We start from the raw sequence: 15,785 nt of genomic DNA on the forward strand, positions 1-15,785 counted from the left end.
ACTAACAAATGCAAGAACATAACTTGTAGGTATAAACTGATAACCAAATTTTACCAACATGATAAGATATTGATAAGGCATGTAATAAATATTTACCAATATTTATTGACAACAGGAGCTATTTTATTTAGCCTTAGCAAGATAAACTAACCAATTAAGATATACAAGCATGCATATATCTTCCGCACATGAAAATTTTATAGCGAACTACACATGCACAGATAAAGCTACTGCATAAATTTCATAACTTTTCGACTTCCCGAACTGTAGATATTAACTAAACAAGCTTAAACAAGCATTAATCATGATTAAATCAAATATACAGTTAATCAGCTCTAAAACTTCTCAAACTTGCGAAACAATAAGATTTTAGTGACCTGAATGCAAGGAAAAAGTTTCATGCACAGAACCTTATTATTTCTATCAACATTAATACATGAACAAAACTAGTAGATCTAGAAAACTTGGAGTTTTGACCTAGTTATTGATGTCAAAATGTGTTCGAAATTTTGCCAGATACTAGTAACATTGCAAGACATAATCTAACCAAAAACCAGCTATAGCTACTGAGCACAACTTCTAGAACATTTTGAGCCTATTTATTCTATTCTTTTTCTTGGATTAAAAAGCAGACCAAAATTGAAGATGTGGATGTAACAAAACTTGTAGAGCTTGTTGCAAGAATTCTAAAACATTTTAGTTCGCATTTTTTGGATTTTTCTACGAATTTCTACGCATTTTCAAAGTTCACTGTTTTGAAGTTCATGAACATTTTGCAATCTAACCCTTGAAATTTTCCTTTCTTTTATCTGTAGGTCCTTGGACGGATTTGGGGAAACAGAGGAGGGGTTCCGGCCCGGTTTCCGGCGAGGTCCGACCCCGGCGGCGAGGGCCCCATGGGGGAAAAGGAAGAGGAGATCGGCGCGAACCTGTAGGTGGGTTTGGAGCGCGAGGAGGTGCCCGGAGGTGGCCTGCCCGCGGCAGCCAGCGGCTGGCGGGGGCCTTGCGTTGCGGCTGCGCCGCTCCGGCGAGGGAAAGCGGCGGGGCTTGGCCGGTGAGCACCGCGAGGATGCGGAGATCCCGTTCCCGGGCTCCGTTGGGGCCGGAGGAGGCCGGAGGGTGGGGCTCCGCGGGAGCAGGCAGCCGGCGGCGGCTCTGTGCCGCGACGGCGTCACTCCGGCTGCGAAGGGGTGGTGCGGCCGGGTTTGGGAGGTCCGTTGGGAGGCGGTGGTCGTGCTGGGATGCTTGATTGGGGGAAGGAGAGGGCGGTGGCGCGGGGCACCGTGGTGGCTGTGGGCGGCAGCACCATGGGCGCGACGGCGAGCTCGCTCGCAAGCTGTAGAGGGTAGGGGTGCTCGAGCTCTGGCTCTAGCGTGAGGAGGAGAGGAGAAACTCGAATTGGCTTGGGAGAGGATGAGGACGGTTTGAGCAGCTACGGGGCAACGCGCGCAGCGGATGGGCACGGCGACGTGTCACGCGGAGGGGCGCCGGGGGCGCGTGTCGCCGGCTCGAGGTGCCAGGGGAAAGCGGGTTGGGAGAAAACTGGGGGCGCGAGGGTGGTTTGGCTCGTGGCGCGGCGCGTGGCCGGCCAGAGGACGGGGCGCCGTCCCCGACGTTCGCCGGCGCACGGACGCCGTCACGGCGAAAAACAGAGGAGGGAGAGAAATGGAGATGGTGGTGATGGCAGTCTTGTAATTAGATCAAAGTTCAAAATTTTCTTTTGTAAACTCAATTTTTCTCTATTTTCATGGCCTCAAATGAAAAACTTTTGAATACGAAAGTTGTTCAAAATTTTGAGATCTTCAACTTTTGTTTCAGGCAAAACTTTATTTGAGATTTGGTTTGAAAGTTAGATTTGAATTCTGGATGATTGTGCATAATTGCCATATTCCAGTTTAAATTTAAATTTTTCTTCACTTTTTGTATAGAAACTTGAAAATATTTGAACATGAAAGTTGTTCCACATTTAAAATGCTACAACTTTGCTTTTGGGAAAAATTTTATTTGAACTATATTTAAGAAATTATTTTAAAGGCAGATTGGTTTGAAATTTGAAGATAGTTTAAATCTTTAAAAACCATGATTCAATGCTAATGATGATGTTAAACATATGATTAATCCTAATTACTTGATAATTAACACCTGGGGTGTTACAAATGGCCAAATGTTTTTATTTTTTGTGAGAATTTTTAGGATAGGATCAACTGATGAATGCCCGGCTTCTTGCTGATGAATGGAAGGTCGGGACCAACTTGAGGGAACAGAGAAGGGAGGATGGCATTGTCAGCAGGGCCACAATCTCTTCTGCCGTGACAAAGCTTCTGGATTTTGGCGATGATAGTAGTCCATCCCTAAAGGCAACGATCGAATTATGGTCAGTCCACTCAGTGCTGCGCCCCCGCTGAGAAGCCATGTACTCAGAAATTTGTACCCAGCAAATTATGTTTGTTAAGATCTACGGCACACAGCGGCCCTCGATGTGATCTGACGGCCACCCCATCAAAGCTTCAACGCGTTGAGGCCCGCCACCGCCGAATGCAGGTCCCGTAAGGAGACATATCCTATGCAATCAGCCTACTCGTGCAATCGTGCAATCCGCAAATATGAAACATCCGATCTCAATCCAACGGTCGCTGCTATTTTGCATTTAAACCCCCCGCACCTCATCATCGCCGGCACTCCCTCACCCATCGCCGGGGACGGTTCTCCACTCTACCCACCTCGAGCGCATCTCCCTCCCCGGCGCCTCTCTCTGCTCCTCCTCCCCGGTGCCTCCCTCACCGCACCGGGCGGGCGCGGAGCAGGGGCCCCGCTGCCCCTCCCCTACTCCCTCTGCACGAGCGCACGAACGACGCGACGGATGATGGCGAGGCGGAGGGACGCGCCACGGCCCCACTCCCTCCCTCCTCCTGGCGCCGAGCTGCAGTAGCGCGGCCGGGCAGCGGACCCGCGCGAGCCATGGCGAGCTGGGGCGGGTGGCTGCGGCGGCCGCGGCCGCGGCCCCTGCTCCCTCCGCTCGCGCCGGCCGCGGCGGTGTGGCGAGCAGGGCCGGCCCCTGCTCCCTCCTTCGTCGGCGCTCAAGCTCGGCCTGCCTCGACCTCCGCTATCGCGGCGGCGGGACGCCCTCGTCAGCGCACAGGGCCGCCTCCCTCCGCGCGGGGCCTCGCCGCGGCCCCCTTGCCGCGCGTCCTCGCCGCGCTCCCTGCGCGCGCGGGCTGGCCGGCTCCTCTGCTCGGCGTGGCTCCTCTGCTCGCCGTGGCGTCCTCCGCCCGGCGGTGGTCCTTCCTCCCTCCGCCGCTCGCCCCATCCCGCGCGGCCGCAGAGGAGGAGCGGGGCGCGGCACGACGACGACGCTGCGGCGCGGCCATGGAGCTCGCGGCCTCCCATGGTGGCGCGCGTCCATGCCCGAATGCCTCCGCGGCAGGGCGGGGCGGCCGCAGCCGCGGCGCGGCGGCCACGGTGAGGCCAGACCTCCCCGCACGGGGCGGGGCCTTGTGGCGAGGCGGGGAGCAGCTCATCGTGGTGGACGGGGAGCAGCTCGTCGCAGCGGAGGAGGCCGTCGCGTCCTTGGCGTGCGCGGGCGCGGCGGCTTCCCCTTCGTCTCCCTCGCCGGTGGGCATGCGGAGGCACCGGGGAGGAGGAGCAGAGAGAGGCACCGGGGAGGGAGATGCGCTCGAGGTGGGGAGAGTGGAGGACCGTCCCGGCGATGGGTGAGGGAGTGCCGGCGCTGATGAGGTGCGGGGGGTTTAAGTGTAAAATAGCAGCGACCGTTGGATTGAAATCGGATGTTTCATATTCGCGGATTGCACGATTGCATGGGTAAGCTGATTGCATAGGATATGTTTCCGTCCCGTAATGCCATTCCGCCAGGGTTCGAATCCCACCCGGTGCGGTTAGAAGAAAATCGATCGAGAAAAAAAAGGCAAACCTCCCTCCAACCCTCGGTCTACCCTCCATCGTGCCGCGTCCGCCGTCCGTGTTGCGTCGCGGAGCCGACCGCCGCCGCCGCTCGCAGCGCGCCGCAGATCCGGCCGCCACCACCACGCCTCCGTCCGTCGCCGGAGCTCCACGTGCCCGAGGGACGCGCAGCCTTGCCGGGACAGTTTCGCCGCCGCGGGGGCCCCGTCACCCCGACATCCGAGTGCCGCCACAGTCCTCGCCTCGGGTGCTCCACCGCGAATCCGCTCTTCCCTCAAGAGGATCGGGGCCGGACGACGGCGGATCGAGCTCCGAGCTCCGGCAGCGCGGGCCCTCCCCTGCGCCGTGGACAACAGCCGCGAGTAACAGGCGGCGGCGCGGCGGTGCTCCAGCAGGCGCGTTCCGCGGCATGGTCCCTCGCCGGCGGGACAAAGTGGTGGGCGCCCCTGCAGCGCGTCCTCGTGGCGCCCCCTCGCTGGCCCCCCCGCGCTCCGGATCTCGCCCTCCCCGCAGTGGCCGGCGGCGTGGATCCGCTTCCTCCCTGGCCGGCTCGGGTCCATGGCATCCATGGCCGGCGAGGTCCTCCTCTCTCACCTCCGCCCCGCCGCCGGCGCGCGCGTCCTCCTCCATCCTCCGGCGCCCGTCCTCCTCCGCGCGCGGATCTGGCCACCAGCGCTGCTGCTGTCTTTGGAGGCGGGGGTCGTGGTACCCATCCATGCTGCGGTACCCTAGGACGGCTGTGGTCACCGGCAAAACAGGAGAAGGAGGGAGAAGCGTGTGCAACCTGGAGGCTGCGAAGGGGGCGGCGGAAGTGAGGGAGAATGTAACGATGTTTGGCGGCGATCGAGCTGACATGCGTCGCGTGTGCGGGTTCGGTGGAGAAGGCCATGAAGCGGCGCCCAGGTCGATCTGTGCGCTGCCGTCATCGACATCCTTGGTCTTCTACGCCTTCGTCGGTGAGTATCGATCCCCCGTTGAGCTATTTCCATATGACACTACAGATGATGGCTGATGCTGTTTTCTGATTGATCATGGCCGATGCTTTTTTTCTACTGATTCAATCCATTGAGCTCCTTGCCAATCGATTCAATCCATGGCCGATCTTAAACATTGGTGAGTTCTTGCCGATCCAATTGATGGTGAGTTCTTGCAGATCCAATGGATGCTCAGTTCTGACCGACCCAACACATTCAAATGATCAGGCCCTATGCTGGGAGAAGGCAACCATGTGCATTCTATTTTAAGCACTGCCCGGTCAGGCTCTTTTTGTTGTTAGCTTTTTAGGTTAGTGTTCTGATCAATTACATATCTATGGGTTTTTTGGTTAGTGTTCTGATCAATTTACCATGTGTCCATGAGGTGGTAAAAGCTCGGACAAGGTGCACAAAAGCAGCTGCAGCAAGGGTAAGCTCGGACATGGTGTTGAATTTGCTATCGAAGATGGTTTGTATCTTGAAACTTGGACCCTCCACAATGCGGGTTCAGCTCTGAATTGTTAGTTCTGAGCTTATAAAATTTGTACTGTCAGGTTGCGTTGGTGAGAATATCACGTGAACATGCATTTAGGTCTGCTGAAATAAAACAAGATCTTTCTGTCGTACCTCCTAACTCCACTGTCTTCTATGAACTGGAGCGTGTTTCTTTCGAGAAGGTTTGCTTAAAATCTCTTGATATTGCATGTTTAGCTTAGTTGATATTCTTGATCAGAACGTGTTTACATTTGTACCTTTTGTGCAGGACGAAGAACCATGGGATCTAAACAGCAATGCTGAGAAGATTGAAGCAGCTGCCAAGAAGAAAGATGAAGGCAAATGCTTGGTTTAAGATGGGCAAGTACGCCAAGGCTTCCAAGAGACATGATAAGGTAAATGACAACATGCTCTTTACAGAAATTTTTTGTTGCTTGCGTCTAACCACATGATGCAGATCATAACCAACTCCATTTTCCTATTAAACAGGCTGCAAAGTACATCGAGCACGACAGCTCCTTCAGCAAGGAGGAGAAGAAGCAATCTATGTAGCTAAAAAAAAAACTTCAAAATTGAACTTGATAAGATCTATGTAGTAGCTGAAAAACTTTTGGTTTGGTCATTTAAATTGATCTTTCACCTTTTGGATGTGTTTGTACAATCAACATAATAACTCTTTTCTTTGTGTGAAATATACATTTGTCAGTTAGGACTATGGATCATGTGTTTGGTGTACGTCTAAGATTTACCCGTGGTGTTAGCACGGGCACCTAACTAGTAGGCAAGAAATGAGAAGAAGAGCTGCAGAATTGCGTGACGCTTCACACAGAGCCATTCAGGAAGGTGGATCATCAAGCCGTTCTTCCAACAGTCTCGTGAGAGATCTCATCGAAGGAAGACTGAACGTTGCAGAAACTTCACAGCAGTTGCTCACAGGCAGAAACGTGAGGCGCTCAAATCTCCTACCAAGGATTGAGACGCTCAATTATATCACAGTGATTCTGTCAGAAATATCGGCTTCATACACTAGTACCAGCGCCCTACGTGTATATATCTTTGATACGTATATAAAAAAATCTAGTCTTTGCATTGAGTTTTGTGACACTGTTTCGGTGTTTCCCTACGTCCGTCAGTACTCTAAAAAGAATATCTAAAGTGGATAAGATATTTTACAAAATTGTGTATTATTATATTATTTATATGTGTGATTTTTTTGATGAATTTAGATAATTTTTTATTATAATTTATAAAATTTTTCACAAAGCCTCTGGTTTCCAGATATGTTCCATGCGGGAATATATCCCGCAGTGGCCCAGGGGAGCTGTTACGCTTCGCTCACTTGAGCAGCCATCGAGCCCCCAGGCGAGGAGGCTACGCCTACGCTACGCAGAGCCACACACCGCGACGCCAGCCACGAAGCGGATGGCCGCCGCCGCCGCCGCCGCCGCCGCGGGGGACGAGCCGCGCGTCCGTAGCTGCCACATTGTGGCGGTGCCCTTCCCGGGCCGCGGCCACGTCAACGCCATGATGAACCTCAGCCGCCTCCTCGCCGCGCGCGGCGCCGCGGTCACCTTCGTCGTCACCGAGGAGTGGCTCGGCCTCATCCGCTCCTTCTCCTCCTCCTCCCCGGCCGATGGCGTCCGCCTGCGCGCCATCCCCAACGTCATCCCCTCCGAGCACGGCCGCGCCGCCGACCACTCGGGCTTCCTCGACGCCGTCGCCACCGAGATGGAGGCGCCCTTCGAGCGCCTGCTCGACGGGCTCGAGGGCGCGCCGCCCGCCGCGCTCGTGGCGGACGCCTACGTCTCCTGGGTCGTCGGCGTCGGCAACCGGAGGCGCGTCCCCGTCTGGCTGCTCTTCCCCATGGCCGCCAACTTCTTCTCCGCCTACTACCACTTCGACCGCCTCCCGGCCTGGCTTACCGGCGACGGCGAGCACGCGCCGGACTCTGGTGATACTGTAGGTGAGAGTCCCTGCTGCTGCCAGTTTTTTGCTTGTCGTGAATCTCCTGATTAATGAATCGTCCACACATAACTCGACCTTTGCACTTCTGCATCTGTATCCTGAATTATGCTTCTAGGATCTGTTTTCTGATTGCGAGTTTATGTTCCGAAGAAAGCATTTCGTGTTTGTGCATTGTGTATACTTAGTACTGCTGCAAAATAAGCATATGCTGTTCGCCAGGCTGTTCAGCGGTCTATACAAAACTATTTCTCACAACTGATTCAAACGTCATTGTTCATGTGCACAATCCAAAGTTACTAAAGTGCTTCTGGAGAGGTGCAAACAATTTAATGGTAACGAGGCATGGATCACATGGAACTCTGCACATACTTATATTTTAGCTTTCTTCACTTATCAAGGAGTCTGTGATAACCCACGTGATTTCATTCTTAAAATATGCTCATGTTCTTGAGGAAATGCAATCTTCAGCATTCACCCTACCTTAAAATTGTTATTTAGTACTCTGAAAATTTAACAAGTCACCAACCCTGCTACTCATGTGAGCACATTCAGCTAATATCTGATCCAAAAGATAAGAAATATTTTAGACATACATTAAACAGCTAACCACTAGGATGGCCACCCAACTGGTTTTGATGCCCTTGTGGTGCTCCCTTCAGAAAAAAAAAAGTAGTACATCAAGCGGAGTATGAGCATTAATCAAGCTCGCAAAACTGTTGCTTCTCACTCTGTCTTGGTAGAAATTACCTGTTTCACATCACGCTAATTCGTATATTTTGGATTCCTCCACCACACCACAGCTTCGGAAATGTATTTTTCGTCATTGTACCTCATACTTCTCATTTCTGGTGATTCTGTGTCAAACACTGATAAGGCAGGCTGCAACATTTATCACGCATATATTTTATGACCTGCAGATAAATCTGATCAGAGACTTGGGCACCATATCTCCAGTCAGGCTTCAAGTTCGATAAGGTTGTCTGATCTTGAGCCCTTAATTCGCAACAAGAGAAAAGTAAAGCATATCCTATCAGCAATCTCAAGCGTTAGAAATGCTCAGTGCCTCCTTTTCACCACCATGTATGAGCTTGAGGCCAGTGTCATCGACTCAATACAGTCAGTACTCTCTTGCCCAGTGTACCCAATCGGTCCTTGTGTTCCCTACATGACACTTGAAGACCACCGGACCATGAGCAATGGGGATACCAGCCAAGTAGACTACTTCACATGGTTGGATTCTCAACCTGTAAACTCAGTATTATATGTGTCCCTTGGCAGCTTTGTCTCAGTGTCAGCTGCTCAGCTTGACGAGATTGCGTTGGGGCTAGCAGCAAGTGAGGTCAGGTTCTTGTGGATTCTTCGCGAACAATCCCCTGGGGTGCGCGAAGTCATTGGTGATACTGATAAGGGGATGATACTGCCGTGGTGTGAGCAGCTGAAGGTTTTGTGCCATTCCTCTGTTGGGGGCTTCTTATCCCATTGCGGGTTGAACTCGACACTTGAAGCCATCTTTGCTGGTGTACCTATACTTGCCTTACCACTATTCTTTGATCAACCGCTTGATGGCCGATTAATTGTGGAAGAATGGAAGATTGGCCTGAACTTGAGGGATTGTGCTAGCAAGGATGGTCTGATTGGGAGAGAGGATATTGCACGGGCTGCAAAGAGGCTGATGTCCTCTGATGAACCTGAGACAAAGGCAGTGAGGAGACGTGCTCTTGAGTGGAAAGAAGCTTCTCGCAGAGCAGTTGACAATGGGGGATCTTCATACCGTAATCTGAGTGCATTGATGGAGATGGCATGTTCTTCAGCATAATTGGAATCAGTACGGTATGTGCTGAAACTGATCTTGTCATACACTTGTAATCATCAGTGTTTCATATACGGATGCTACAATCATCCCTCTTTAAAAGTCATGCGATTTCTGAAAGGTGACGCTCATAATCACCTTTACTTATGATGTGTTCGACATATAAACCAGTTCTTTTCTCAGAGTTTCATTTGGATTGTACTACTACTATGACTCTCTGTCATCTTTTAAAGAAACAGCAGTATTTACTTTTAGATGTTATATTTTGCCAAATGCTAGTGTATACAGTGTTTTCTTCTCATTATTGAAACTAGCATAGTGCCCGTGCGTTGCTACGGCTAATATTTATTTTATCCAGACCTGAGTCATCAATTTTATGCTCTTTCAATCCGTGTATAAGCCGCACTGTGCCCGCGCGATGTATTGATTGTTCAGATTCCGATTGGAATTCGGATTGATCTGTTCGGGTTCCAATTAGTATTCCGATTGATTTATCTAGATTCTGATTAAGATTCGGATTGACGGGATCATGGAACCATTACTTGGTTTAGAATTAGGATTAGATTAGATTAAATAGATATAGGCAAATGTGCCCTTGCTTGCTACGGTCCAAATCCATATGAATATATCATCAATTTATTTCACTACTGGAAACAATATACAAGACATATTATGCATTTTCTATTAAAAAAATAATTTATGTGACCGAGTGTTATTACGGGCTACAAGAAATATATAGCCCAATTTTAAGAAAAATACCTTTGGAAGCAAAGATATAGCCCAATTTTAACACAAGGTAAACACGAAGATTCTGTGTCGATATATATATATTTCTTGGTGCAGAATAGAGAGACATATTGTCGTAACTTTGGAAGCAAAGATGAATGGCAATATTAATTCCTGAAATTACCTTCCTCAAGCAAAGTTTCAGTCAATTTCACAACAACCTCTAGTGCAGCAAAATTTAGTCTTCGGTTTTGTCAGGCATAGCTTGATTATCTTTTAAGTGCTTCTTTTGTTAGCTGGGCAGGCATTTTCACAAGCATCTTCAGCTCACACCATGTCTACAGCCTCCTTTGCAGCTTGAGCATCTTAAAATGTTGCCTCAGACTGGCTGTACCGTCATCCTCATCAACTCCATTGCTCTCAGTCTCTCAGACGAAGTAATGGGCTCCAATCTTTTGCCTCCCCTATGCGGCTATGCCTCCCCTCATGCATGGCTTGTGAGATTAGCAACGGCTACATCCACACATGTATTCATCACGTCGTGCAGCTCGATCTGGGGCACAGGAATAAAGTTGGAGAACCGGCCCAGGAGTCCTCTCCAGCGAGGGCTGGCGCCTTGCTCTCAGCTCTCCGTTCTCGGCCTTCACTTGGTGGAAGAATCTTGAGGCATGCCTAAGCCTCGGCGGATTCTGTACAGCTGCACGCAGCACTCATTGATCTCGCCTAGAAATTAAGTCGTATCTCTGTCAGGACGGCTACCTCAGCAGCGCTACGCTCGTGCGTCGCGATCTCGTCCCGCACGTACGCGCTGCCGTGTAGGAATTCGTAGCTCCCGATGTAGAGATCGATGGAGCTTCTATTTGTGAGTCGAGGAGGTCGTGATGGTTTCAGATTCGCATGGAACTCGGATGCGGCGAAAGGTAGGGAAAGAGGTTAGGAAAAAGGGAAATAGGGACCAAACGCTTTGTTCCTCTAGAATTCTATTTTGCGACTGGAGACGTAACCGAACCGGACACATGACCGAATTCGCATGCCGACAGGACTAAGGGACGACAAGGGTTCACATTGTCAGTGACTTAAGGCGGACCAAACCAAAATTTTTGGTAGACCAAATTAAAAAATTGGGTGGAAATCTTACTCGCTTTAGAAATAGATATAGATTTATTTAAGTCCTTGTAGGATCTAATGTATGAACGATGCAAGTCTCAAAACTATACAAGATTTTGGTCCTCTAGACTTCAGCAATTTTGGACAATGGTGCCTACGTGGTCTGCTCTCAACCCAACAAGATGGAACTGCATAATATCTGAAAGCGGCAATAGCACAGGACAAAAATATATGTAAGCGTCTGAACATCACCATCATGGCATCACCTACACGATATTTCTTCACCCAAGACACAGCGGCTGACGAGTGACGCACCGCTTTAGAACGGTAGCAAACAGCAATGGTTTCCCGCGAGATGGCGGGTGGCCTTGGCAGACGCCAGCCTCGCCGTTGACCGGCGGCCGTGCCACTTCGTGGCGCTGCCGTACCCAGACCGTGGCGACATCGACCCCACGCTGAGCCTGTGCCGGCTGCTCGCCGTGCAGCAGCAGCAGCATCCCCGAACCGTCTCTGCCACAGTGCGCCAGCCTCGCCAGTCGCCAGTCGCCACCATCCCCTCGGAGCACGGTGACAGCAATGACATCCACGTCCTGTGGTGCAACCAGCTGAAGGTGCTGTGCAATTGGGGGATTCTTGACACACTGTGTCATGAACACTGGAGAGCGTCTTTGCTGGGGTACCAATGCTCACTATTTCCATAGCGCTGGATCAACTGACCGATATATATCTTATCTTTTTTTTTTGAAAATAAAGATATCTTATCGTTGATGTGTGGAAGATTGGGTTCAGTCTGACAGTCTCAAAGAGAAGATGCGATCTCACGGGCTCATTGGAACAGAGGAGATTGAGATTGTGCTGTCTGCTAAGAATCTGATGAGTGTGAACTCATCAGACACAGACAACAGCAAGGAAGTGAGGAGAAGAGCAAATTTGCTGAAAGGAGCTTCTCGCAGAGAATTGAAGAGAGGGGACCTTCGTGTGGTAATATCAGTTCTTTCTCTTTTTGAGGGAAACAGGAGGGGGTGCACCCTACTGGATACCAGAGAAATAAAAGGAGTTATTTACAAGTGCTACAATGCACTGAAGCTATCCACCTCATAACTGCCGTTCTTTCTTAAGCTGTATCATGGAATGGAAGTGCAGTTGACAGGTACTGAAACTCCCATGTTCGAAATGTGTACAGGCACTGGGAGGCACCAACAAGGCAACAACCATTGTAAAAGTGCTCACATGATAAAAGTTTGAGAAATGTTCTGATCTGCAACGCCTTGATTCAGATGGCACTAAGCAAAACGAATTTCCAATCAGCGAACATTCTAATTCATCATTCATATTTATGAATAACTTGTTACTGATAAATTCTGACAGACTAGAATATACACCAAGGTGTATATATAAGATAGTAGTAGCAGAACATCCCAAATCTTAAATGCCAATACAAGTCAGATAACATTCCTGACTCCTCCCTGAGAACAGCCCAGCAAACAAACGACTGTCTCAAGTGTTCAATTTTTCTTACTGCAAACAAGCATAAAACCTAGCGAATGTCAGACTTGCCTTTCATTACACTCTCGAAAACAAAAGCAAGCACAACTATCAGGACGGATTTATCTTTGTTTATTTGCAGATCTCCTCTGCCGGTGGACGCAGTGCGACCCCTCCATACTGCTCGCTGGAATACTTCTTGTAGACGACCCTTAACTTGCTCTCCGGTGCGGTCAAATGTGCGCTCACGAGCATTTTTGTGCATTCCCTGAAACCATCACAGCAAAGGTAATTATGTCTGTTACATGATTTAGGAAGAGATGACGATTGGCAATGGGGTCTTACATTAGCTCTGACTCTCTGAAGCCTGTGTGATGCTTGAGAGTGTCAGTCCAAAGTGGAGCCCTCTTGAGAGTGAGCCTTGCCGCATAGACAGCAGAGGCAGCAACCATCGAAGGCAGGTACGTCACCAAGCCGTATTGCATCAGTGATAACTCCGCGAAAAAGAAGACCATGTTCTCCATCTGCATTCAAACATCGGAATTTTAGATCACAACAAAAGAACAATATTGCTGCACTTCTGGATGACTACAACAACCGAAGGAGAACAATTTGAATCTTTACCTCTTTGTCAGTTTTGATACCCGAAGACGCCGCCTTGAGAAAGCGAACGAGGAACATGTATGATGTAGGAATAGTTAAGTTCCACTCAAGCCTATTTAGTATTCCCTTCTCCATTGAAAGAATCTGCTCCCTACTGTATGCACTATCTGATATTAGGATGAAATCGTTGACCTGTGAAGCACACAAACAATTAGAACAAGAACTTGAAAAAAAGAAGCACCCGAACAGGATAGGAGAGAGAGATAGAAGCTTTCTCTGTGTACCTCGGGGGCCCAAATCTCCTCGTATTTGCAAGCGATCAGCATGGCTGAAACACCCACAAGCTGCAGTTCCCTTCGCCGGACTGGTTGCAGCGAGAGATATTGGTCGATGATGTACATCGTCAAGTAGAGAGTTTCGGGCATCAGTTCAAACTTGTGGTGTACTTCAATTATCCAATCGGCCAGGATAGCCCTCATCTTTGAGTTGATCTCCACCTGAGCTTCAATGTAGTCACATGGCCGGCTCTCATGCTGCAATAAACCAGGAAGAAATTCTTTCAGTGACTGCTGCTAGCAGATGACGTAATTTACATAGCAGATATCTCGTCAGTTACCTGTGCAGTCCTGTAGAAGGTGTAGATGTCCTCAACATATTCCACGACCGCGAGCTCATTATTGGCGTCCAACTTGTCGATGTCTTCAATCACTTCTCGAGGCTTGTCAGTGATTCCACAGGCAACCTGACATTCAGATGGACAACAGTCAACAATCAAACTAATTCCTCATGCTTTTTGTGGAACTGGAATTACTAGAGCAAGGAGGCCTTTGACAGATCACGCACCTTTGAGCGAGCCGAGAGAACAGAAGTGAGGGTGTTGATGACCTTCTTCCTCGAGCGGACGGAGCTGTCGCTTCTCTCGGGCTGCGTGTTGCTCTGGTCAGAGTCGGAGCTGATCTCTATTACATGCTCAGGAGGAGGAGGCTTGAAAGGAGCCTTCCTCTCCAGCCTCGGCGCAGGCCTCGCAGGTGGGATGGCCGCATTCTGCTGCAAATCGACGTTCAACAGTCAGAAACAGACGGAATTAAATGCTTCAAGTTCCCAATCACTCTTTCTCTTGCAGAAAGAACCGTAAGACAAGGGTGCGTGACTGTGTACCTTGATTGCGGCGGCATTCGCCTGCGCGCTCTTGACAAGTTGAGCACCGAAGCTTCTCGTGACGGGGCGGCTGACCTGCTCCTGCGGCTTCCTGCAACCAAGAATGGAGCTCGTTCTCAGAAGAAGAACGGGCAAGGAAACAGTGAGAAATAAAACAGCGTGCTTGGTTTCGTTGGTACCCTTCGGTCGCGCGGACGGCGACGAAGTTGCCGATGTCGCCCAGGGGGGCTCGCCGGTTCATGGCGTCAGCTCGGCCGGCCGCGACGGCCTTCTGCTTTCCCAGAGCGGGAACACCACCTGACGATTGCACAGGAGACACGAGATGAGAAATTCTTTCTTCTAGAATCCGGCAGTCGAACAGAGACGAGAACATAGATTAATAGATTAGGGGGACGAGGATAGTAAAGATCCAATCTTTTTCATGAATCCGGGTGAAAGAACTTGCTAGAGAGGCTAATCGCTCCCGAGAGAGGGAGCAACCAAGAACTCAGGGGATCCATGGGCTCACCTCGGTTGAGCTGCGGAGCGGCGGCGGCGGCGGCGGCGTTGCGGTCGCGCGTGGCCATCTCTTCCTCGTCCTCGCCCTGTCCGAAGAGCCCGGAGAGCACGGAGGTGAAGACTGGAGGCTCGCCGCCCGCGTCCCCTCTTCCCCGCCGGCGAGCGCAGCCACCGCGGATCCCCTTCCTCTTTTCTCCTCCCCTTGTGCCTCTCCTCCCTGCTCAATCAATGGCGTCGCGTGGTGGTGCAGTTCTTGAGGGGAAGAGAGTATAGGCTATAGGCTCGGGAAGAGGAGGAGCCGATATATCGAGCGTGCGGGCGCTGTGAGGGCAGGGGCAGGGGCGGCGCGGCGGGGAGCGGGTCTGGTGGGGGAGCGGCTCCAACGGTCGGGAAGGGTTCGTATCGCAACGGTCGGGAGGGGCGGATCGGACGGCTGGGATCGAGTCCGGGGGGACTAGCCGTTGCGACGCCGAGTGGGATTCGCTCCCGAGCTGGAAAAGGGCCTGGCCTTTCTTTACGGCGTGCCGAGTTCCTTTCCTGATAAAGATAGTCGCGTAAACACGGCAGGGGCAGCAATGAATGACAGGGATTCGCGTTATTGTGCGAGTTTTCATCAAGTTTTCGCATCGTCAACGGTTCATGCAGTGATGCTAGCTTCGGTTTATCAGTTTATGAATTTCTGTTGTTGATGTTGGGGTTTGGGTTTGTGAACGTCAAGTCAAATTCCGTCAAAACTGCGTGTCAGATGTAGAATTTTGGACGAAATTCACGGGAGCGTGTACGGCTACTTCATCATGGAAAAGCAAATCTTATCTGGTCGTCCGTCCAATGAACAAGTTTGGGGCATCCGGGAGACACCAGCCATGTACTCGTGTGACGATGCGGTCCAGGTCAGTACGCAGTACTACTCTAGCAGCGGATGGACTCACTGACAAACGGAACCAGATCCTCTGACATAGTTGGGAGTATACCAGAGGGACGTCAACCTCCCTGCAGCGTCAGATTCACGATCGATGGTGCGTGAGATCAAGAGAATAAAAACAAGA

General features: G+C 50.6%; 2 protein-coding genes across 22 annotated transcripts; one reads left to right on the forward strand and one right to left on the reverse strand.

Moving 5' to 3' along the window:
- Positions 1–3,881: 3,881 nt before the first annotated feature.
- Positions 3,882–9,461, forward strand: LOC120708393 (UDP-glycosyltransferase 87A2-like). Of its 20 annotated transcripts, none has more exons than XM_039993613.1 (8): positions 3,882–4,874; positions 4,989–5,031; positions 5,121–5,202; positions 5,278–5,361; positions 5,447–5,569; positions 5,656–5,782; positions 6,666–7,350; positions 8,270–9,461. In XM_039993613.1, the coding sequence occupies exons 6-8, from the start codon at positions 5,684–5,686 to the stop codon at positions 9,166–9,168; spliced, it is 1,683 nt and encodes a 560-aa protein (XP_039849547.1). In that variant the 5' UTR covers positions 3,882–4,874; positions 4,989–5,031; positions 5,121–5,202; positions 5,278–5,361; positions 5,447–5,569; positions 5,656–5,683; the 3' UTR covers positions 9,169–9,461. The 20 variants fall into 20 exon arrangements, 18 of the variants coding, with proteins under 18 accessions (XP_039849547.1, XP_039849550.1, XP_039849542.1 ...); XM_039993616.1 differs by having other exon boundaries at positions 5,288–5,361; XM_039993608.1 differs by having other exon boundaries at positions 5,121–5,361.
- A 2,831-nt stretch (positions 9,462–12,292) lies between these two features.
- On the reverse strand, positions 12,293–15,010 carry LOC120708395 (cyclin-B1-1-like). 2 transcript variants are annotated; one of them, XM_039993624.1, is made up of 9 exons: positions 14,750–15,010; positions 14,421–14,538; positions 14,242–14,332; positions 13,927–14,130; positions 13,700–13,825; positions 13,368–13,616; positions 13,105–13,275; positions 12,826–13,004; positions 12,293–12,748 (listed from the first exon to the last, which is right to left on the reverse strand). In XM_039993624.1, exons 1-9 carry the CDS (start codon positions 14,805–14,807, stop codon positions 12,613–12,615), a joined length of 1,332 nt encoding a protein of 443 aa, XP_039849558.1. In that variant the 5' UTR covers positions 14,808–15,010; the 3' UTR covers positions 12,293–12,612. The 2 variants fall into 2 exon arrangements, with proteins under 2 accessions (XP_039849558.1, XP_039849559.1); XM_039993625.1 differs by having other exon boundaries at positions 13,927–14,127; positions 14,750–14,982.
- Between the last annotated feature and the right edge of the window lie 775 nt (positions 15,011–15,785).

Source organism: Panicum virgatum, chromosome 5K (genome assembly GCF_016808335.1).
Source record: "Panicum virgatum strain AP13 chromosome 5K, P.virgatum_v5, whole genome shotgun sequence".
In the NCBI taxonomy this organism is placed as follows: Eukaryota; Viridiplantae; Streptophyta; class Magnoliopsida; order Poales; family Poaceae; genus Panicum; species Panicum virgatum.

Coding starts and splice junctions, on each gene's coding strand:
- LOC120708393 (XM_039993608.1), top strand. CDS start 5,684: ATGCTGAGAAGATTGAAGCAGCTGCCAAGAAGAAAGATGAAGGCAAAT. Junction 5,783..6,665: donor CTTCCAAGAGACATGATAAG/GTAAATGACAAC, acceptor TCTGGTTTCCAG/ATATGTTCCATGCGGGAATA. Junction 7,351..8,269: donor GGACTCTGGTGATACTGTAG/GTGAGAGTCCCT, acceptor TATGACCTGCAG/ATAAATCTGATCAGAGACTT.
- LOC120708395 (XM_039993624.1), bottom strand. CDS start 14,807: ATGGCCACGCGCGACCGCAACGCCGCCGCCGCCGCCGCCGCTCCGCAG. Junction 14,131..14,241: donor CGAATGCCGCCGCAATCAAG/GTACACAGTCAC, acceptor GTCGATTTGCAG/CAGAATGCGGCCATCCCACC. Junction 13,826..13,926: donor TTCTCTCGGCTCGCTCAAAG/GTGCGTGATCTG, acceptor TCTGAATGTCAG/GTTGCCTGTGGAATCACTGA.